At 38.2% G+C, this 22,446-nt stretch overlaps 1 protein-coding gene across 9 annotated transcripts in view; it reads left to right on the forward strand.

The window, feature by feature from the left end:
* Positions 1-27: 27 nt before the first annotated feature.
* ANKRD31 (ankyrin repeat domain 31) overlaps positions 28-22,446 on the forward strand; it is a 46,895-nt gene continuing 24,476 nt past the window's right edge. For 4 of the 9 annotated variants that reach the window (XM_015848803.2, XM_015848804.2, XM_015848808.2 and 1 more), the window contains exons 1-10: positions 3,016-3,192; positions 3,795-3,838; positions 5,459-5,523; positions 10,356-10,988; positions 12,200-12,471; positions 12,767-12,894; positions 14,809-14,979; positions 16,254-16,396; positions 19,256-19,703; positions 20,352-20,594. In XM_015848803.2, the coding sequence (XP_015704289.1) occupies positions 3,095-3,192; positions 3,795-3,838; positions 5,459-5,523; positions 10,356-10,988; positions 12,200-12,471; positions 12,767-12,894; positions 14,809-14,979; positions 16,254-16,396; positions 19,256-19,703; positions 20,352-20,594 (2,245 nt within the window). In that variant the 5' untranslated portion in view covers positions 3,016-3,094. The other 5 variants (XM_032441328.1, XM_015848806.2, XM_015848805.2 and 2 more) reach the window with 5 other exon arrangements.

A 22,446-nucleotide genomic window follows, 5' to 3' on the forward strand; every position in this document is an offset into this window, starting at 1 on the left:
GCAACCGCCCTGCGAACGGCGAGATCAGCAGCGGGGAACACGCCATCTCGCCATGGGCCGGCCGCCAATAGCACGGCGTGCTGCCCGCATCGCGTTCTCTCATTCGACAGTGGGATGAGGCTGATTTATATACGCACATCGAGCGAGAGGCACGCTCCGCCCCGCGGGGCGCACAGCCCGGAACTGGGCGCCGTGAGCTGAGTGTAGGCCAAGGGCTGCTCGGCGTGCTCAGGGCTTCTCTGTTCACCGCTTACCTAACTCCATAAAGCCAGATCATGGGCTGCAGTCAATGCAGTCAACTGTTTTGTTGCAGTTAATCTCGCCTTTGTTACCCGGAAAGTAAAAAATAACCACTGCGCTTCCTGCAGTAATTTGGCAATATGAGCCGTAATTGCGTGTGGATGTGACTAAGTCAAAGCAAAGCAGCAATTTGTTCCTACTTCCAACAATTATGTCTAATCGATGCGTAATTTAAGATGGCCATTAAGGCTGCCTCTGTTTCCTACGCTTTTTCTGGAGTAGTGCTAGGTGGATGTTGGTTATAGAATATAGCAGGCATTACTTTTGGAGCGACATACATAATACAGTTTGTATATACTCTGTGCAGCCCTGTCAAGCCAAAAGGTTGGACACCCATGTCTGAGCCCAAACAGAACCATTGTATGCCACAAGGCTTCCTGTTTCAGCTGCTTTTTGTGCCAGCCTCACAATGCTTAGGGAAGTAACCAGGCACCAGTGTTTTAATACCTCATGTGAAAAACACGTTATCCAACTCATCACTACAGTCACTTCAAGCTGTGTTTGCATGAAGTCACACCTGTCCCTATCTGAACAATGCCTGTATACCCTTGTGAACTACATCCATGAGACAGGAAGGTCCCCAGATGATCGCACAACCACACTCTCTCCTCTAGTTTTTCTGTTTCACTGGCCGTAGTAGGTATAGCAAACCATGTTCCAGATCTAAATACCTTGTTTCAGCGCCACTGAAAGATTAGGAGCCAAACTCTAGCAGCCTTTCTGTTCCTCATAGTCCTCTTAGACAGACACTAAAATGGGAGCCACATTTCCCCAAGACCCCAGTCTCCATAAGTAGGGTCAGACTGGAGTTCTTGGCCTGGCTGTTGGAATTGCTCTGTTCTGTTATTAATAATTTGTTAGTTTCAGATGGGACAGTTTTTTTTCCCTCCCGAACAGCTGTTTTGGTGTTTTGGTTTTAGGAGAAAGACAAGGTGGATAAATACACCAATGCTTCTCGTTGTTGCTGAGAAGAGTTGTAAAGAGCCTGTTGCACTGTTGCTAAGCAGAGTTGTACAAAACCAAGGCTGTTCTCGTTTCTCAGCTCCTATCAGCAAAAGGCTTAGGAGAAGGGAGGTGGCAAGGAGCTGGGAGGGGACAGCATCAGAACAGCTGACTTAATCTGGCCAGAGGGATATTCCATACCATGTGACATCCTGAAGAAGGACTATTGAAAGGAATGGGAGTTCTTTCTCTCCCTTTTCCGCTGCTTAGAGGCTGGTTGGGCATCATTCGGCAGGTGGTGAGCAGTTGCTCACTTGTTATATATGTTCACACATATATGTATTTCTAGTCTTGAGGTTATTAATTTTTCTCATACAACTTCCAAAATATGTTTGACTCCCGCTGAGTTGTTTCTTTCTATCAGTATATAATTGATGTGTGCATAGATGGTAACGTGTGGTGGGCCACAGGTTTCTGCTAAAATCTTCACCAAGGCATCAAGGGAAATGGTATAGGTATAGGTATTTGTATGTCCCTACCTGTATATCTTAGCCTGTTGAAAACGTACAGTATCCCTTTCAAAGTGAAGGCAAGTTTGGCTGTGTAGTGTTCTCAGTGGAAACAAAAAGCATATCCTTTGATGCCATCCATGTGTGAGATGTCCCTCAGATTTGAGTATTTAATTCTGCAATATTTTGTACAGTTAAGGCATTCGATTGCCTGTAATCAGTCATAAGCCACCACTGTCTGTTCAGCTTTTTCACCAGACACCAGAATTAAGCAAGGAGTATGAGTGATAATATCTCCTTTTCCCAAGTCTGTTACCACACTGTAGATTCCTGTAAAGGTGGCCAACATGGCCTTGAAAACCACTGAGGACCCATGGGCAAGCTGTTCTGGTGCCCTCTGATTCCTTCTAACATCTAAGCTAAATCTCTGATCTTATAGTTTAAAACTCTCCCTCCTTTTCCTATCACTATTAGACCATGTAAAATATCATTCCTCCTCACGCTTGTAAGCTCCCTTCAGTACTGGGAGGCTGTGATGTGGTCTCCAAAGAGCCTTCTCTTCTCCAAGCCTAACAACCCCAACTCTGTCAGTCTCTCTTCAGAGAAGTCCTGCGCCAACAGCTCCATATCCTGTACTGGAGACTCAAGATTTGGACACAGTTATCCAGGCAGGGCCTCATGAGGCAGAGTAGAGGAAGATAATCACCTTCCTCTCCCTGCTGTCCGCCCCTCTTTTTAGGTTTTGGTTTTCAGTCATGAGAGTGTCCACCTGTGTCTCTGGTTTCTTTCAGTTTCCCACTTCCAACAATTAACAGAACGTTGTGTGAAAACACCACACTGAGATGCAGTGCTGAGGCAGTGTTGAGATATTCTTCTGATGCCACAGGTGGTCAGAGGGCTATGTATGAAGGTGAACCTACAAATTCTGTGAAAATATTTTCAGCATTGAGACTGTAGGGAATTTTTTTTTTTTCTCAAGAAGGCCTGCCCAATTATCTGTATTGCAAAGAGTTATAGGAGGGTCTTTAGCTTTCTTTCTTAAAATAAAATGTCTACTGGGGGCATTTCCCACAGGGTCTCTTCACCTACCAGGAGTCACAGACTTTTTTAACCCTATTTCCCAGCCATATTGTCCCTCCTCCCTTCCTCGCTGACAGAAGTGCCTGGAGATTACAGGCACATCACAGAAGAGAGCACGGCAATGAGAGGAGGACGCGCGTGCAAAGAAGAGAAGAGGCAGGGCCAGTGAGGAGAGAGGGTGAGGAGCAGCACCAGTGAGGAGTGAGGGGCGGGGACACTAGAGTAGACAAAAGGAGCGAAGTGAATAGGGAGGTGTTTTTGTAATGTCGGAGCCATGTGGTGGTGGTGTTTGCGACAGGAGTGGAGCCTGGGGCTCCGTGTTGAGAGGCGATGTGGACGAGGAGCTCAGCAGCCTGAGCTGGTAACGCTCCGTGCTGAGGCGAGGCCGCGGGGCCGGGTAGGGCGGCGGGAGCACGGCAGGTCTTAAACTTGGTGGGCGTGTGGTTCCGGGCAGTTTTACCGTCCTCTTCCTCGCCCTTCAGTTGCACCCGCTGATCTTACGTACGTCGGTAACGTGTTAGTGTAGTCAGTGCAGGTGTGAGAGTCCTACTCGAAAAGGTACAAACATAAAAGACGCCGGCGAACACGATCGCTGCTGTTGTTATTTCTCTGCAGTTTTTTAATGTTTTCAAGGTGCTTTCTTTCGAATTCTTTAAGGTATTGCGAATGGGACTGCCGAGCAGCTGCACTTGTGTTTCCCTCGAGCCCAGCTGCTGTGAGGTGTTCCCGGCGGTGCTGTGCCCCTGTGTGGGGCGTAGAGTGAGAGGGGACGGTAGGATGTACGGTCTGGGTTTCTTTAGGGGAGGCTGTGCCGCTCTTTCAGTCTATATTCATGCTGTCAGCACCCAAACAAAGGCAGCTGATAGGATTAGCCTCCACTGTTCCTTGAGTTTATAGAGGTGAACAGAAGATAATGCGGTGGTTTGACTTCTGTTGTGGTTTTTTTTTTTTTCTTTTTTTAAGGTTACCTCTTATTAACGCCATGACTTTAACAACTGAAATAGGAGGTAAGACACGTTCTTTTTCTCAGTCTTTTTTCCAGGTTGCTCTCTGGATGGTAACACCATCCATAACACCAAAAATTAAATATTGGAATCATAGCATCATTGTGGTTGGAATGCACCATTGAGATCATCTTCTCTAACCAATGCACCTATCACTTATACTGCCTGCTAAATCATGTCCCAAGACACTGAATCTGCCCTTTGCTTAAGCACTTCCAGGGACTCTACTGCTTCCCTGAGCAGCGTGTTCAGGTACCTCACCACTCTTTCTGCAAAGAAATTCTTCCCAGTATCCAACCTGAACACTCCCCTGGCGCAACTTGAGGCCATTCCCAATTGTTCAATCACTGTTAGAAGAGGGTGGCCCCCAGTGCACCATGAACTCCTTCCAAGTCATTTTAGAGTGATAAGATCTCCTCTTAAACTCCTCCAGACTGAATAATTCCAATTCCTTTAACCACTCCTCGTAAGACTTCACAGACCCATTACAGCTTCACTGTCCTTCTCTGGACATGCTCCAAGGCCTCAAAGTATTTTTCTGAGGGACCCAAAACTAGTATAGTAATCAAAGTGTGTTCAGAAGTATTTGAATTCTAAGTATTCAGATTCTAAGGCATTTGATACTGTTTCCCACGACATCCTTATAACAATGCTGAGGAAGTGTGGGATAGACGAGTGGACAGTGAGGTGGGTTGAGAACTGGCTGACTGGCAGAGTGCTGAGGGTCATTGTTGGTGGTACAGAGTCTGTCCGGAGATCTGTAACCAGTGGTGTCCCCCAGGGGTCTTGATGAGGGGATAGCGGCTGCTGTTGATGATCTCTAGAGGTCCCTTCCAACCCCTACGGTTCTATGATTCTGTAGTGATTAGGAGAGAGCCACATCAATTGGTCTTAATACTTTACAATCATCCAGATCTGCATTTGCTGGGGGGCACAGCCTATAGGGGGGATTTGGAGAACCTTTCCTGGCAGCTCGGACATCCTGTGTGATCCATCTGTAGGTGAGGTCTCCAGAGTTACTACAAGAGGATCCAGCCGTTGTATTATTAAATAAACAAACCCATGTAATCTCAAGGGCAGAAACATCTGGTTTAATTCTCCGTGGTGGAGAGATGTGATCAGCTTGGTTGGTGTTTTTTGAGTTGAATGTCTGATTGCAACTCTATACATTCCATTTGAAAATTCTCAGGTAATGTATTTATGTTGACTGAAAATGAAGTTGCAAACATAAATTGAAATCAGCAGCTGCAGGATAGGATAAACTGGGCCACATGCAGCCTGTGGGTTAGGCATACCTGCCAAAGACATTAATTTTGAGAACTTTTTTAATATCAGTATTGTAGTTTTATAGCCTAAGGGTCTGAACTTGAAATTTCTCTAAATTATTTTTTTTTTCCCCGAGAGCTTTCCCTCTGTTTATTTAAGAAGTACAAATAATTTTGGTCAAATTGTTTTATTTCTGATCTTTCCCATGTTGTAGTTTCAAGATCTAGTTAGAGAGGTAAACCGTTTATGTTTATTCAGTATCAAACAATTTGATACATGTAGAAATGTGTGGAATGATAAGACAAAGTCATCTTTAATTATTTGCCTTTAATTTCTGTGCTTTTTTTTCCCCCCTAGGAGTTTTTTCTCCAGAAATCAACTGTATAGCTCCTGATCCTTCATATGAAAACCAGGTATATCAGGTATCTACAGAAGTGATACATTTCCTGCTATAAATATTTAGCTATTAATAATGAAATAATTGAACCTCCCATTCTTTTTGTGTGAAAGAGCCCAGTGGCTTGTCCTCTACTGTGTAGCACATTTTCTCCAGTAGTATCAAAGTCTGGTATCCATGATATTTCATGAGGATACAACCTTTCAAGTTTTAGCAAGAAGTGTAATGAAAAGTTGAAGACGTTGTGGAGCACAAACTTCTTATTACATTCTCTTCACATTCTGAAACATAAAAATCTGGGTTAACCATGTCTCATCATAAAATGTTCTATGATCCAATATTGAGGTAATCTTTTCTTTGTAAAAGGAGATAATCTGAAATGCATAGTCTGTTTGCATGATGATGAGGTAGTCTAATCTGCATGTAATTCTGAGTTCCCCAATCTTCTAATTGGCTTAGTTTTTAATGAATTTGGGAAGGGTGGTAACCAGCTTACAAAATTTTGTTCTATTGAGCAATTAGCTTTTTACCTGTGTGTGACATCTTCATGTAATTAGAAACAAACAGGTTATTCAATGTGTAACAGAAATTCTTGTGAAATCTGAGACGCTTATATTGTGTTACGTTGTTTGAAAACATCCTTACATGCCTATCTTACAAGAAGAGTTTTTAAGAATTAAACTGTATACTAATGGACAGAAGCTATGTTGGGGGAAAAAAACCCAAATAACTGTGCTAAGTGCAACACTTTGCTCTAAACATAGATTCTTGTCTTGTATCAAGTACACTACTTGGCTTGGTGTCATCAGCAAACTTGATCCCACTGTCTATGTCATTAATAAAGATAATGAAGAGCACTGATCCCAGGATGGACCCCTGGGTGATACCACTTGTGACCATCCTCTTCCTGGCCAAAGAGCTGCTGATGACAACCTTCTGTCTACAACCATCCAGCTAATTCTTTATCTACCTAATAGTCCAGCCTCTCAGATTTAGTGGTAAAGATATGAGAAAGCTTTGAGGAACAGTTGTGGTCAGATATTGTTCATATTTTTTTAACTTCATTTAGCCAGGTTATCCTTTCAAAGCAGCTCCACAGAGGATTGGATAAGACTGATATAGATAAACTGAATATAACCGGAGTGTTAGGAATGTAACTCAAAATTAATATTAATTATTTTAGTGATTACCTTTTTGCAAGCAGTTTTTGTTGTTGTTTTTGTCCTTAAAATAAGGAAAACTTTGGAGGAAAGAAGGACTTAACCCACATCTTTTGGAAGCTGTAACCCAAATTTCAATAATGTATTATGTGAAGCATCTAACCTGGGAGTATTCTGAGCAATGACTTATATCAATATGCAGTGGTCAAACATTACCTCCATTTCTCTTGTCCTTTTTCTTCCAGCACTTTTCAGTTATGACTTTTGTGGTCAGAGAAGACTGAGCCAGTGGAGAAGTTCCTGAGCTTATTTATCTCTGTCTGGTACAGGGAGTGCTGGCTGCATTTCATGAAGAGATTCTTAGCATTTGCCAATGTATCATATGTCTTTTATTCTGTTGTATGCAACCTCTCCATGGTTTTCTCCTACTATTGGCCTTTTGAGGCATAAGAATATCTTTGTTCTTTTTGATTTTGTTTCAGTTCATCCCTGAGCAGGTCATTGCTTTCTGGTCCTTAGATACTTGACAAGGAGCCTCCAATTGAAATCAGATGTGTTGCTGTGTTTGTGGCAAAAAATAGCTGGTACAGCTGTTCCTATTACAGTGTCATGGCCATCATAAGAGTGTCTGCAGGCTGAAGACATTATCTGCAAGGTCATAGAGAAATTATTATCTTAGTGGGTAAATGGAATCCTTGCTGTCATCTGCAGGTTCTTAGGAAAGCTCCCATTAACTTACACTAAAGCATCACTTTCAGCATTTCTTTCTGAAACCCCTACAACTAACCAATATCTTACCACAGTGGTGGGGGTTAGCAACATTCCCATTTTACAGAACTGAACAAAAAATGTCTATGCCTCTGGAGAGCAGCCAGAGAGTACACCCAGAAGGTTTCCACAAAGAATATTTTAAGAGCCTGTAGTAGGAAGACTGGAATTGGTTACTATGAATTGTACTTTTTGCTTATTGGCTGATGTTGGCATTGCCAAGGTACAGCAAGAAAAGATCTTGTGAGGAAACCTGTGGACACCACAAGCTTCAATTGATTTGAAGAAAGGGCATGATAGATAGCAGTGAGTGATTGGGAATGTTAATTTTTATCGGCTTCTGAAAATACAAGAGAAGCTCATTAATCAACATAGTCTCAACCATTCTGTGATTCTCTTTTTGCATCTCTTATGTACCATTATACTGCAATAATCTTCAGCTCACCATTCTCCCAAAAGAAAAAAAAAAGCTTTTCTCCCAAAAGCTGTGTTGATAATTCTGAAGCCTGAACTCTTTGTGGTGATTCTCTTGTGTGCATGTATTTTGCTAGGAGTCCAGTGCAACTTCACTGTCTGTTCTTCTGTGTTATTCAGTCCACTTCCATCTTCTGTAACATTTGCAAAACACAGTATCAATAATTTTTTAATTGTTCTCAAACATGTTTTTTTTTGTTTTGTTTTTTTTTAAAGTCCTTATCAAGATTCACAAAGAAGATACAAATGTACTGCCATCTGCTGGAAGTGATGTACCTCTTTCCAGCCTATTCATACAGTGTGTAGGGAGAATTAAAAATGTAGGGCTTGGCTAAGCCGTATTCTGAGGCTTAGCTATTTGGTGCAGTGAGTTTGTTAACCTTAGATGAGATCTCTACTTGACTTTGGTGTCCTTTTTCTTCCTGTGTGAGTTCCTGTTTTGGAGTATGGCCATGCTCCACTGTTAAGCAGTGTGTGTTTCCTGGGTGAGACTGGGGCAGTGACGTTCTGGATTGATGCTAGAAGGTCAGCAGTATTTGCCTAAATTAGGGACCACCTTGATCTGGAATATTACCAGATATAATGGAGGCATGAAGCAAGATTTGAACCAAGGCTTCTGAAGTACCATGCTACTGCTTAGTAGAAGAGATTCACAGATGCTGGTATTCAAACTTTTTAAAAAAGCAATAAACTAATGCTGAGGACAGATACCTTTTCTCATTGTTATTCATATGTAGTATTTCTTTGTGAAATGAATTGCATCAAGCATAGCTCTTCTGGAAGAGGGTGGACCTGAAACTGCATCAACCACAATGTTGTTATCTTACTGTTGGCCTGCTGACTGAGGAGGAATCCTGCTCCTCCCTTGACTGAAAACACTGTCAGTTCAGACTGTATTCACCAGTCTGGGGTGCACAAAAGAAAATGACCTTATTTAAGAATCCTGCTAGTGCTTCAGTTCACTTGCCAGCTATCTCAGCCCTATTTTTCTGTCTATTCCAGCAGACAGCTGTAGGTGTAGGAACTGTAGGCATTGAACTTTGAGTGTTTTTGCAGATAGGTGACAGGAGAGAGAAAATGCTGAAGTTACATTTGTCAAATTTAAATTGTAGTCCCACAGGATTTTGCTAACAGGTGAGCACTTGTATTTAGAATGGAGGAAGGTGTAGAACACTAGTCATATTTAAGTGATGGATGTCAGTTGGTGTTTGGGTGTTCAGGATCTTAACATATTGGATATTTATGCCTGACTAATCTTTGTCCAGTAATACAGATGTCAGTTATACCTACCCTTCAGCTGGTGCATCAAATCTCATCTGTAGAACCTTAACAATATATGTATCTGCCATTTACACTACAGTTCTTCAAGCAAAGAAAAAACATAAAGTGTTTCTCTTTTCCCCAATTGCTTAAAGTCTGCAATAAATAAATAAATAAATAAATAAAAAGGAAAAGTAATCTAAAAATAAATGGTTAAGTGAAATGTGGTCAGTACTCAAAAAGGAAAAATCAGCTGCATGAGTGCAGTGTAGGAAACAGCAGACTGGGGAAAAAAATCATCATGCATCTGCAATATCTTAGAAGCTGTACATGAGTTGACACAGTCAATTTTCTGCCCTTTCTATTTTATTATGTATGTGTTCTCCAAGTTCCATTACCATCTGTGTTGAAGCATGCTAGCAGTACACAATATTGCCTCTTGCTGGCAGCAAGAGCCTAAAAATGTACTGAGGTAAATTATCTTAAGCTTCAATATTTGTTAAGCAACACCACTGTTATAGACACAGAAAGATATGTTTTAGGACTGCAGAAACCATTGTAAATGGGGAAGAAAAAAACAACACCTATTTATTGGTACAAAAATGAAAGCAACTATATGTAGAGAATAAACACAGTATTTATTTTCTGAAAACAGTACTTGTTTTGTGGTTTTGTATTCAGTATGAAAACTCTCAAACCTGCAGCCTTCAGTGATACTTCTAAGACTTCAACCTGACGCTTGTGAAGCACAAATGCTCCATGCTTCCATATGCAGATAAACACACAATCAAAACTTACAGCATACAGTATTCTAATAAGCTTTTTAATATTCTATGTGAGTTTTCATTGTTTCTAGTGTCAGAAAATTGTAATGTCTTTCTTTTTAAGACTTTTAATGCCACCAGGTCATTCACAATGGCGTAGTGTCTTTGATTTTATTACAGTTTTAGTCTCCCTTATTCTGGTTTTCTCTGCTAAGGAAGTCAACAGGTGCGCTTTTGATACTGCGGCTTCTAAGTTTTATTAAGAAATAATATGAACTCTAATGTAGGCTTACAGGTCTTAGAATTTCTGCAAAAACTATTAACAAATCATGTGTACCAATAACTTGTACAGTGAGTGTTAATTATATGTATTTTAGAAAGAGCTGTTACATTCCTTTTCATAAACATTTTTTTAATGTGTAAATTTACAGAAATTAAGTTATGAAGATCTCTCTCCAGAGGCAATCCTGTGTCCAGATACCTTTCTGGAGGAGATAGGGACACCACAAGATATATTTCAACATGTTTTAGAAGATTGCCAGAGACCCACTGTGGCTGTGGTTGACACAGATAACAGCATAAAGGAACAATCCTCTAATAATGATGAAGATCTTTCATTGTCAGACTTTGGGAAGATTCTCATAGAATCATGGTCACTCACTGAACAGAGCTTAGGGACTAGTGAACTTGAAATCAGTGACTGGTTGAGATCTCTTGGTGATTCTGGGAGTTCTACAGTGATAAACCCATTAGAGTATCCTGATTGTGACTTTTTTAGTGATGTACCAGCCGATAAGAACAGTGATGCTCTGCCAGTAGAGCTTGTGACTAATCTGAATTGTATGTCAGGATCTGTATTACAGCCTGACACACCTGTAGTGCCCAGCAGGAGACAACTTAACACCGAAGAAGAGCAGGCAAATTCAGAACATGAGATTGCCAGGCAACTGTGGGATGACTGTGCACAGTTAACAAGCGTGCTTGAGCCTCAGCTTCCTGTGATTCAGGCGAACAAATCAAAAGCATTAGCGAGATCTAGCTTGCGGGGGACAACATATGAGCAGGTACATATGTGGTTTAATCAGTATTTGAAAAGTTGTGCTTATAAGAAAATATTTTCTGAAGTAGTCAAATTATTTGGAGATAACAATCTTAATAGAAAAAAAAAACCACTGATATCAGTAATTTAAATGCTAAATATGCCTTCATTATTTTTGTTTTACAAGTACTGTACCTGTACTGTTCTGTAGATATAATTTAAGATAGCTTTTTTCTTTTCTTTTTTTTTTTTTGTGTGTGTGTCCCAGTGAAGCAGTAACAAGTTTTCTCACATCACTTTGAAGGAATTCACATGCATGTGTGCAGAGGGTGTGCCCCAAGACCTTCAGTGTTAGCCAAGTGTATAATAATGTAATGAGTACCAGCTGTTTAGCAACTTAAATTGGTACTCAGCAACTTATCACACTCACTTGACTAAAACACAGAATAAGCTCAACTAACTCAAATGAAATTCCATATGATGACATATAATAGGGATGGGGTTTCACTCACTTATTGTTAGAGATAAGCCTGTGGTGCAATGCAGTAATTTAGGTTCCACTTTGCACCATTTTGAATGAAATGAATCACTCTATAAGTATCTGGTCCTCTTCATCACTGCCAGGGGAAGTCAGGATTTCTAATGCCATCTAAATACTTGGATTACAGAAGACTGTAGGTAAATTAGGTAATTCCCTTCTGTAGTGGCTGTAGATCAGGATTAGTGTAGTTCAGAAACAGGATCTCAGCTGGTAGTTAATGAACCTACTCCAGTGAAACATATTTCCATATCTTACACACTTTTCTAGACAAGTTCAAGAGTGGGTTAAGATGATATAGCTTAGGATGTCGTGTGTAGTATATTATCTTTTCAGGGCAGCTTATGTTAGTAGGAAACTGCAATGAATCTGTTAAGTCATTTCACACATCCAGCTAAAGAACTTTTAGATAAAAACAACTTTTATTCCCTGTAATCCAGGCTAGATATATTCCTTATGTTGAGATATGAAGTATTCTGCTTCCCTTGGAACCACATAATGTGGCATATTGCTTTAGGAGTGTCTTTCCTATGAAAACTTCTGCCTCTACTATCTGTAGAATTTTAGTTACTAAGTAACTTTTCTGTTATCTTTAAGTACATAATTCATAGCATGATGTTCTTTAAGATATTATATCTAAAGTCCTTGTTTTAACTGCCTGCTTACCAGCTACTTGTAATACTTCTTTTTTGACACAGCTTGTGAGTGATCATCAGAAAAGGAAAAAAGTAATTCCAAATTATTGGAGTGCTGCCTATAATGGAAAGCAAACTGGGAAGGGAAGTTCACATTTAGCAGAGGCTGTTTTATGTGCAGAAACCACTAAAACAACATCAGGGAGAACAGTAGAGCTGAGGGAGACTTCATCAGTAAGGTACAAAGGTATTGTTTCCAGTCATGAACAAATGCCAGAAGGACTGCAAAAACTACCTCATCGTCACACTAAGAGAAGTAAAGCTAAGTATTTTAGGTATGACAAAGGCATGTGTAATATTCCTAAAGTATGCTTCTTATTAATGTACTACACATACAGACTACATATTCTTCATTTTAATGACTTCAGATGATCCATAAGTAAGGTTTTCCCTTCTTTTTAAAGATAGGTAAGTCAGTTTCCCTCTTGATTTTTCCTTTTATTGAGTACTAAATTGGCATGTATCCTTCCACAGTTAGAAACTGTCAAATATATGAATCTTTGTAAATCTACCAAAAGGACAGCTTCTTGTGGAGAATATTTTTGTTGATTCAAACAAATCTCTTGACAGTAAAATTCAGAAATCTTCTTCTAAAAACAAGCAAGGTCCAGAAATCAACATGTCCCAAGAAGTGTTTCAGAATGAGGATGGAAAAGCTGACAAGAGAAGGAGGAGCAAAAAAGTCAGAGATAAAATGAGTAAGATAGCTGTCTGATAAGTATCAGAAATCACTTTTTCATTTGAACTACTGTACTGAACCAAATGTAATTCAGAGTCATGCCGGTATATTGTGACATGAATTCCTTTTAGAAAGATGGTAGAAACATTTATTCTAATAATAGATTATAAATAATTATAAATTCTTATAATTATCAGTTATAATTTTCTTTTTCAGAATGCATTTTATTATGCAACAGTATATGAAACATTTATGCTATATTCTATGAAAGAGAAGGAAATTGCTTTCTTACAGATTAAAAATGTAGATTCTAATTCAATAATCCAGTATTTTGTGTGCAACATCACTTTGGGGGCAGCGCAGTCCTTAAGAATTTTAGTGAGATTCAAATTTAGATGACTATCTGGTGATCTATTTAATGACTGAGTTTCTACTCAAAGAATAAGCTGTTGTTTTTAGCACAATGTTTGCAGAAGGAATTGCACTGCCTATAGAGTTATTTTCATGTTACTCTAACAAATTCACTGCCCTTTTACATCAGATCTAGTTATCAGGAATCTGTGAGAAATCTTAGCTCAGTAATTCACTGAAAAAAAAAAAAAAGAAGCTTCACTGAAGTTATGGTTTGGTTCATTGGGCATTGGTTGGTTTGATACTAGGAAGGTGGTAGGGAAGGTAGGGCATAAGTAATAGGACTTCTTGAAGTAACAATATCTAGTTAAATTTTGTGAAGTATAACATGAAACTGCACCTTGCTTTATGTTTGTCTGTCATGTAATCCCTCCTAAATTTCTTGTCTGATTTAAATGATCTTTGAATACTGTATTGGAATGCATTGTAAATGATAGTCTTGCAACACTGAACAGGTAGGATAGAAATAATCTCCATGTATTCACCTATTGGAAGGTGCTGGGTGAATCAATTCCTACTGGATTCTAAAGACCTATGCAGAGTCAAGTACTGAAGAGAGGTTAGGAACAACTTAGTCTGAGTTCACATTATACCATTATTCACTAAACCCTAGACACGTTAGATATTGTGAGATACAGCCTTTAGAGAACTACGGCTTGCTTAACATTTCTGTTCTTAATACCTTTGGGACAGTGAACAGCATCTAGTATAGGTTGTAAAGAAAAGCAATGGAGATGCAGCCTCTACAAACCATGTTTTTTTTCACTAATAGATCAACTAATGGCCTGAACTACTAGAGAGTGATTTACTGCAGCCTATCCTCCTGTATTTTCCTTCTTTCTCTCTTCCCTCCCCATTTTTTAGGGATGCAGCAGCCAGAATGCTCATCTCTACCATGTGGTATGTGCTGCTAGTAAAAGGCAGTACAGCTCATCTGTGTATTAGAAACTTATTTCATCCAGTTTGAAAAGTACAGTGAATGCACAATGGAAGATAACATTTCTTTTGTAGAATAATGAACTAGTAATTAATAATAGTATCTTTTAGTTTTTTTACATTTAGGTTTCCGACTCGGAAGCAGAGATAATTATCAGTTGGATAGCTAATTATTTTGTTCCAGCGGTTTTCTTCGCAGCACAGTTGACTGAGCTGTTTATGAAGTAATTGAGAAACTTGAGGGAGCTAATTTTGTTCACTATTGTTCTGTAAATATTCCTTGGTTAGTTTTAACATGTAAATACTTACCAAAAAAGTGCTGATAAATTTGACTGTTAACAGATGTTACTGAGTTACAGACTATCTTTTGAACTAGCTGTTCATCTGTAATGAGTTGTAAACCAGCTCTATCAGCTGTTAGGAAAGAGTGCATTTTGCAAAAATGTCATTAAAAACACAAGAAGCCTAATATTCCTGCATGTTGAACTTAATTCAGAGTTTTGTTACGGTATTCACTGTGGCATCTTTTTTGAGTGGAGCTATAATTTAGCCTTTTCATTTTTAATTTTTTTTTTTTTTTTTTTAGGTCAAGAAGTCTATCATGGGAGTTTCACAAATTCTCAATACTGTGTTATGCTTTCAAGAATAAATAAGAGGAATGCATATGGTGAGACCTTACTACACAGAGCTGAAGATCTAAGTCACATACATACCCTAATAAAAGCTGGTGCAAATGTAGATGATAAGGATTATGCTGGTAAGTTGCAGCTGTATTAATGTGCTGTTTTCAAAATATGTAAGCACATAATGTGAGTACAATTTTCAAAATATGAGAGTACATAATATGAGTTTACGCAGTAAAAGACCATATCTGTGACTGGTCAGTAGACTGTTGTGTTTTTATTTATTAGTTTGCTAATTCTTCATGAAAAGACAAATAGACCTATGTATAAAAGTATATAAAAAAGAAATCCTACTGAAAAAACCAGCATTGAAAAGTTTAGAAAAAACTGTGGTTAAATTACTTTGCATTAATTCAGCGTTCTGTGCATTCTCACCACAGCATCGTCCCTTAATTATATAATCAACACAGTGTGTTTCACAGATATTTTATTCATTCCTGGGATGTGTCCATCTTGTGTGGCAGCTAAGATTTCACAGCTTACCTGTGGGAACAAAAAAAATACATTGTCCTGTGGCTAAAGGTGGATATCTTTTGGATAGAAGCACAACTGCACAAAATATGATTTAGGAAAATTCCTCGAAGGGATGGGAAGTTCATCTAGCCCAGCTGCTTTATTTTGTAGTGTAGAAGACATAATGGGAAAGGCACTGACAGACCCATGCTGTTTTGAAAAGGACTTCCATCTTACTCTTTTTGGATAATTGTTCTGATTGTTATATGATATCCCTATTCCCTGTCTATTCCCTTAAAACTCTCCACCAATCATTATCCATGTGTTACCTAAACTTTTTCATTCCTCCTCCACTTCACTAGTGTGCTTCAGAACCTTACGAAATACTTTAGGTTGATTTTTGTTTTTCATTTTTGTTTTTCTGGACATTAGTATGAAGAACATTAGAGAAATACTGTCTGCAGTGTCAGTTCGAATCATTATATGATTATTATATGATTTTCATTATAATGAGAACATACCTTGTTCTTAAAATAGCATACACATTGCATTCAAGGAAGAAGTTATAGAAGTGTAGGAGGAAGAATTTCGCTTTTTTATTTTTTTCCAAAACAGTTTAGAAAGTGCTGGCTGGTAGCAAATTAATGTTGTTCCTGCAGACCTTGTTTCTTCAATGAGTGCAAATTTTGACAAAAAATTGAGATTTCCAAACACTTGAGATTTTTAGTAAGCATTTCTTTATACAATTCACTGCAAAACACATCAGTTCTTACCTTTTCATTATCTCCCTCTGAAATATTTATCAAATAGATTATTTAAAACGGATACATTTTTTTAAATAAAATATTTCACCCAAATGTGAATGTTTTCAGTTTCCAAGTGTTTTTTTCTTTAGGTTGGACTGCACTACATGAAGCAAGTTTAGAAGGCCATCACCAGATAGCAGAGGAGCTTTTGAAAGCAGGAACCAATGTCAGTGCTAGAGGATATGAACAAGTAACACAATTGCATGATGCAGTTAAAGAAGGCCATTATAAGGTATACTCCAGTTTGGACATAAATTATGATTTAGGAATAAATTTATTGTTGTTAGTCCAGAAAGTCACAAGCCCACATGTAATAAGACTATGTCCTTTCAGACTGTGGCTTAATTCAGGAGTGAATTCTGCTTAACTTCTGTCCCAATCACTGCAGAAACATTTTATGACTTAGGCAGTCCTCTGGAGTATTAATGATTTTTGTTTTCATGCATGATTTTTAGTAAACATGGATATGTGGTGTGCATCTGCAAGCATGCACTGTTATGCTCCATTTATAAAATAACCTTGTGGAGAGTTGTGAATATATGGCTTTGTATTTTGTGTAGTCATGAGCAGAAAGTGTAACAAATAATCACTGTAAATTAGTTACAACTAATGTTGCCAAATGCTGTGGTTTCATAGCCCGTGTCTGAATTCTGGATTCTCTTTCATTCTGGTAGTTTTTGCCTCCACCTGCCTGCGCATGATCGTAGGGCAGTCCAGATTTCTGCCATAGTTCTGCATATCACTTTTACCTGCTGACTGTTTATTTCTGTAGAAATGCACATTTGCTGTCTATATTTATTCATTTCCGGTATTTTTTCCCCCCTTTAGACAGTTTTGTTGGATGCAGTTAGTTTTTTTCCACAAACATTTGCTCTCTCAGTTTTACAACCAAGATAGTAGTTAATTTGTTTACCAAGCTTCCCTAGAGCAAAGAAGAAGGGTTAATGATTTCCCTAAGTCTTGAGAGCCCAAGGCTTGATTTGCAGCTTGTGGATTGCAGACTCTTAGGAGGCTTATGAAGTATTTCTGTGATCTCTGGAAGTATCAAAGAAAGTATCAAAGTCCATGGTTAGACGTGAAGGACTCTGCATCTCCACAGGTGATATTTTAAGAGTCAACAAGTGGAACAGTATTAGAAAAACATTGATCTCAGCTAAGTCACTTGGGGCACATCAACACCATTCTACTCACAGCTGTGTGAATTGTTATGTGAGCTGGTACATTCGTGTGAAATGGTACTTGCACACTGGGTCTCTGTTTGGAGCATTACAGTTGTATCACTGCAGTAACCTGGCAAACCTGAGTTTTGGTGTAGCTGTTTCTTTCAAAGTTAATTTCTCTAGCTTGTTACTACTGTAAATTGGAAATGTGGCTTTCAACTGTTTTATCCCTTTTGCCACTTACAGTACAGAAATTAATTTCTTATTTGGCAAAAAAAAAAAAAAAAAAAAAAAGCATATGGAAAACTATGAAACTTTCTTGCTAAGTGTGAGAGTATACAATTGTGATGTGCAGCTAAGGAGGAGTTCTTAATATTCCTTGTTTGAAAGAGTCCGTAGGTTTGGAACAACCAGTGAAAATCAAGAGGGCTTTTGCAATGAATTGAATGCTGCTTTATTCCCTTTGCTGTCAGGAGAATGTAAGAATTGAGAAAACTTTGTTAGCAGCTCTGTCAGTATGTCTGGTTAGAAGTAATGAGGGACTTTGAATGCACAGGTGTAGGATAACAGATCATAATAGATGCTGAAGAGAGAAGGGCAGAGGTACAAGTATAGCCTTGCTAGTGTTGGAATAAGACTACCGTCAACAATAGAAAAGAGCATCAGATTGTAAACTTTCAATATCTTTAAAAAGTATTCTGCAAAACTAGGTGGAACATTTTGCTCAAGTGATCTTTTTTTAATTATTATTATTATTATTTTTAATAACAGCAGGATGAGGCTTTATAGTTAGTACAGAATCTGGAATGTTGGTAAGACCAATTGGGTGGGTTTCCTTTGACTGAATGTATATTGTACATCTGAAATAGCTGTGAGTTTACTTTGTAGACACAGGAGTCACAATCAAGTACACACCTAAGTGCAAATTATATTCTCTTAAACTATATGATATGAATGGGTAAGTTGACTCATATCCTAAAATTGCACTAATTATGAGCTTAGGAAGTGATGAATCTCATCTTGCTTCGAGAGACTAATTTGCTAAACGTGAACAAAGCAGAAGAATGAATTTGATAAAATGTAACAAAAGATCTCTCTGCTCAGAGAATTTGTAGAGTCTCATTCTCCAGCAATGGCTGCCTGGATGCCTACCTGTGCAACATGGTCTAGGGAGCCTGTTTTGCAGGGGAGTTAGACTTGGTGATCTCTAGAGGTCCCTTCCAATCCCTACAGTTCAGTGATGCTGTTCATGAGGGTTTTGAAGGCAGAAAACTGAATGGAAAAAAACCCACAAAATAAAAGCATTCAAAAAATATAAATACCTGTTACTGATATTACAGAGGCTAGAGCTAAGGGTAAAACTACTCCGAAGTAATTTCAATCAGAAAGATTAAAAACAAGAAATATTTATCTTTTTGTCCATCCACATACCAGGGAATGAATACAGGGAAAACTTAATTCCCTGGTATCGGTCCTAACTATGGACACCACTGTTGTTGTTTCTAATTGTAATTGTTGTATTTCAATTAATGCTGTATGAAAACTGAGTTTAGTAAATCAGACAGAATTGCAACAGAAGAATTACAGAAGGACATAAATGACAGAAGCTCAACAAATTCTGTTGTAATAGAGGAGGTGATCACTAGTCTGTGTTGTTCTGTATCATTGGTTTCTGAGTAAAAATGTCTGTACAGCTTTCTGAGACTAACGATTTAACAAAACATGATTCTCATTTGACACTTGCTTTGGCTTCCTCTCAAAAGGGTTGATAACTAAGTAACAGTAATAATGATAGACAGGAATCTAAATACTGTTATGAACGAATGATTTCTTTGCAGAACTTCCCAAATCAAGTTAAATCTATTGTTGATGTAAACAGTATTAATTGAGCAACAATGATTTTGTAACTTTCTTTGGCTTTGTTTTAACAGGGACACTTACAAACAGATGAGTCAGAACTAGCATGTGCAAATCCTACTGATTTGGGTAGGGCAGACATATTGCAACAGACTATTGAAAATGAGGTGCAGAACACTTATATTAGTATATTGGATGATAGAACCAGCAGCACAGAATGCACTCTTAAAATAAATACAGTGCGTGAGCTTTTGGCAACTACTGTTGAAGTGAGTTCTTCTGGAAGTCCTTCTAATTCTACTTGTAGTGTACTGAACATCAGTGAGCAAAAGGCTCCACGGCCAGAAATAAGAGGGGGAATCCTGCTTAATGCAGAAGAAAGCACTGGAGGATGTCACATGGAGGAAACAAAAGATGCTCACAGTTTAGAGATGTTGTTCAGAGCTTTAGAACTCCATGACAATAAAATACATCAAATTAAACAGAAGAGACGAGATCGTAAGGGCACCAACTCAAAGTCAGGTTTGTATTTCAGTGTTTATACAGAGAATTGCCTCCTTATTCATTTCAAAAGGTGTGAAATAGACAGGAAGAAACTACTCAGGAAACAGGTGTTATGTTTTATGACAAAATAGTAATTTTATCAATTGGCTGTAAGCATTCTGTTTATTTGAAGCAAAAAACAGCATCATAACTGTGGATCTCCAGAACATGTTTATTGCCATAAATGGCAAAAACATTTAGTATGTTCTGATACAGTCCACAATACCAGATTAATTGTTTGGTCATTTTTGCTTTGTGTTTTAAGAACTATTTTAGATCAAAATCCACATTGAATTTATCAAAATATGACCACTCTGTTTGTTAATTAGAATAAAATTCATAAGCACCTTAAAAAAATTTTTTTTTTTTTTTTTTTTTAGTGACATGAATCCATAAGAGCCTTATTATCACAAAAAGAATGTTTGAACTGTTTTGGATTTATTCTCATTATGTTAGCACAGAGTGAAGAGTGGGTACGGTATTATGGTTGTGTATCTATAGCTTGTTACTCAGTGAAGAGTTAAGTGATGTTAAAATCAAAATTAGTACCTAGTCAAGGACAAACTGCCTCTGCAGTAACCCATTCAATTTTTGAAAATTCTTCAAGTTCTTTTTTTGAACTGACAGATAAAGGAAGATTTGCTGGAATGGGTGGAACAGAAGGCACAGAAAAGAATAAAGAAGGAGGTGGAAAGAACATTGTGCTCATGCAATTCTCTGAAGTCGCAGTCCAAACGAAAAGATTAAGGTTAGACCCACAGGAGACGAGACAAAAGACAGACTTGTGTTCTGGTGTAAGGAAAAACAAGCTTTCATCTACACGTTCAAAATTCAATCAAGCATCAGCACAGCAAACATCTAAGAAACCAGGTAAAAAGTTAATAATATTTTTTAAAAACAGTGTAGTTTTTATTTCCCAGACTTGTGGGCAGAAAGACTCTAGTAATACAGGAGGGCAAGCATGGAAAAGTGTGAATAGCATACTCAACAAATAACCTTGCAATTTCCAGATGCTTGAAGTATTGCCAGAACTTGCTCATTTTTACAAAGAAGATATTCTTGCTCTGTTTTGTCTGTTGTATTTGTCAGTCTTTCTTCATTGTGTTAACTGAAAGGACACAGTCATAACTAAGATTTTTAAGTAAGACTAAATTGATCCCTGAGTAACTAAGTAACTTAACTGAGAGCTAAAGGTAATACTAAGTTTGTCTTCCATGAAGTACTTTATGCATTACAGATCAAGTAAAGGTTGGCTTTCTGTAAATTTGGCACACTCATACACATTTCTGTTTATTTTTGCTATTTCTGTCTTTTCTGTCAAGAGCTGCATTTTTATTTTTTTTATCTTTGGTCTGGATACTGGCTATTGTTAACATGCTGAACTAAGGAATCACCACCCAATCTCAGAAATGGTTTTTTCGTGCTCTTCGTGTCATGACAAAAATTAACCAGAAAACTGTGCAAAGTTCTTGATGATCTTTTCTCTCTGATAGTCACAGGCTTCTTGTTTTCTTTTGTCTTGAGTTGTATGGAATGCTGTTTCCTCTTTCTGTCTCAGATGGTTACTAATTTTCAGTCCTTCTCAAGTTTCTGTTGTCTTGAGTTTCTGGAACAAGATATTTGTATTCCTTTGGAAGTGAAGGAATTAGATGGAAAGAAATAGGTGGTTCTTGCTGCCTCCTATTCTCCAGTATTTGGTGGCATCAGTACATAGCTTTCTTTATCTCTTTTTTTATTCCTTCTCTTGTATGAATCGCTTTTTATATCATTCTTGAAAGAAAACAACATTGCACATTTGATGCATGTGACCATCTTCTTTTAATTGCTGCAAGAATAAATACTGAACACAGAAATCATTAATTTCCCTATCAGTGTCCTTTACTGCATCTCTTATGCTTCTGCACAATACTTATATTGGGGCAAATGGGATTTTTTTCCTTTACATTTTTTACTTCCTAGGCAAAGGTCTTACATTCTGATCTCCTCTGGAACGTTATTTCACAGATAACTTTTTTTCCCCAAGGGAAATTCTACAGGCAGTATTTTTTTTCAGCTAAAATTTAATGATTTCCTTCATTGTAGAAGAATGTTACTGTTTGAGAGGTCGTGGGAGAAAGGATAGCCTTTTTTATAGCTGAAGGCATTAATAATAGCTTTGGAGACTGGCATTCCAATTGCAGCAGAAAAAAAAAATAAAGAAAGTGGGATAATGTTTTATAGCTTGTAGAGTTTTCAGATATTTTTGCCTTTAACTGTCCTTTGTATCCTATCTGATTGTTTAGTGTCCCAGTGACTTTCCTTATATTATTCCATTCTCGAATGAAAATCTCCCGTTCCTAGATGATCACGTGCACAGTGCTACCTCAGTCCAATCAGTCACCTGTTAGGCTCTTGGCATTCCTATTCTGCTTACACAAAATGAGGGCACAAACAGCTTGCTTTTCTTATAGCTTGGCCTGTGGAAAGAATTACTCATAGACCAGTAGTGAAGTATTCAAATGCCTGTTTAAAAAAGTTGTTGAAATGCTGCAGCCTGGTCAAATCTAACTGTTGGCTACTCTAACCTCTCCACCTTTTCTTTGCTTATGCAGTCACTTGATTATGAATCTGCCAAGGTCCTAATCTTTCCTGTTTATGAGTCAGCAGGCAATGTACTTAATGGAGAACTTTGATTCACATACCAGTGTCCAATTATGCTATTTCAAATGTTCCCTAGCAAGCA

Source organism: Coturnix japonica, chromosome Z, assembly GCF_001577835.2.
Source record: "Coturnix japonica isolate 7356 chromosome Z, Coturnix japonica 2.1, whole genome shotgun sequence".
Classification (NCBI taxonomy): Eukaryota; Metazoa; Chordata; class Aves; order Galliformes; family Phasianidae; genus Coturnix; species Coturnix japonica.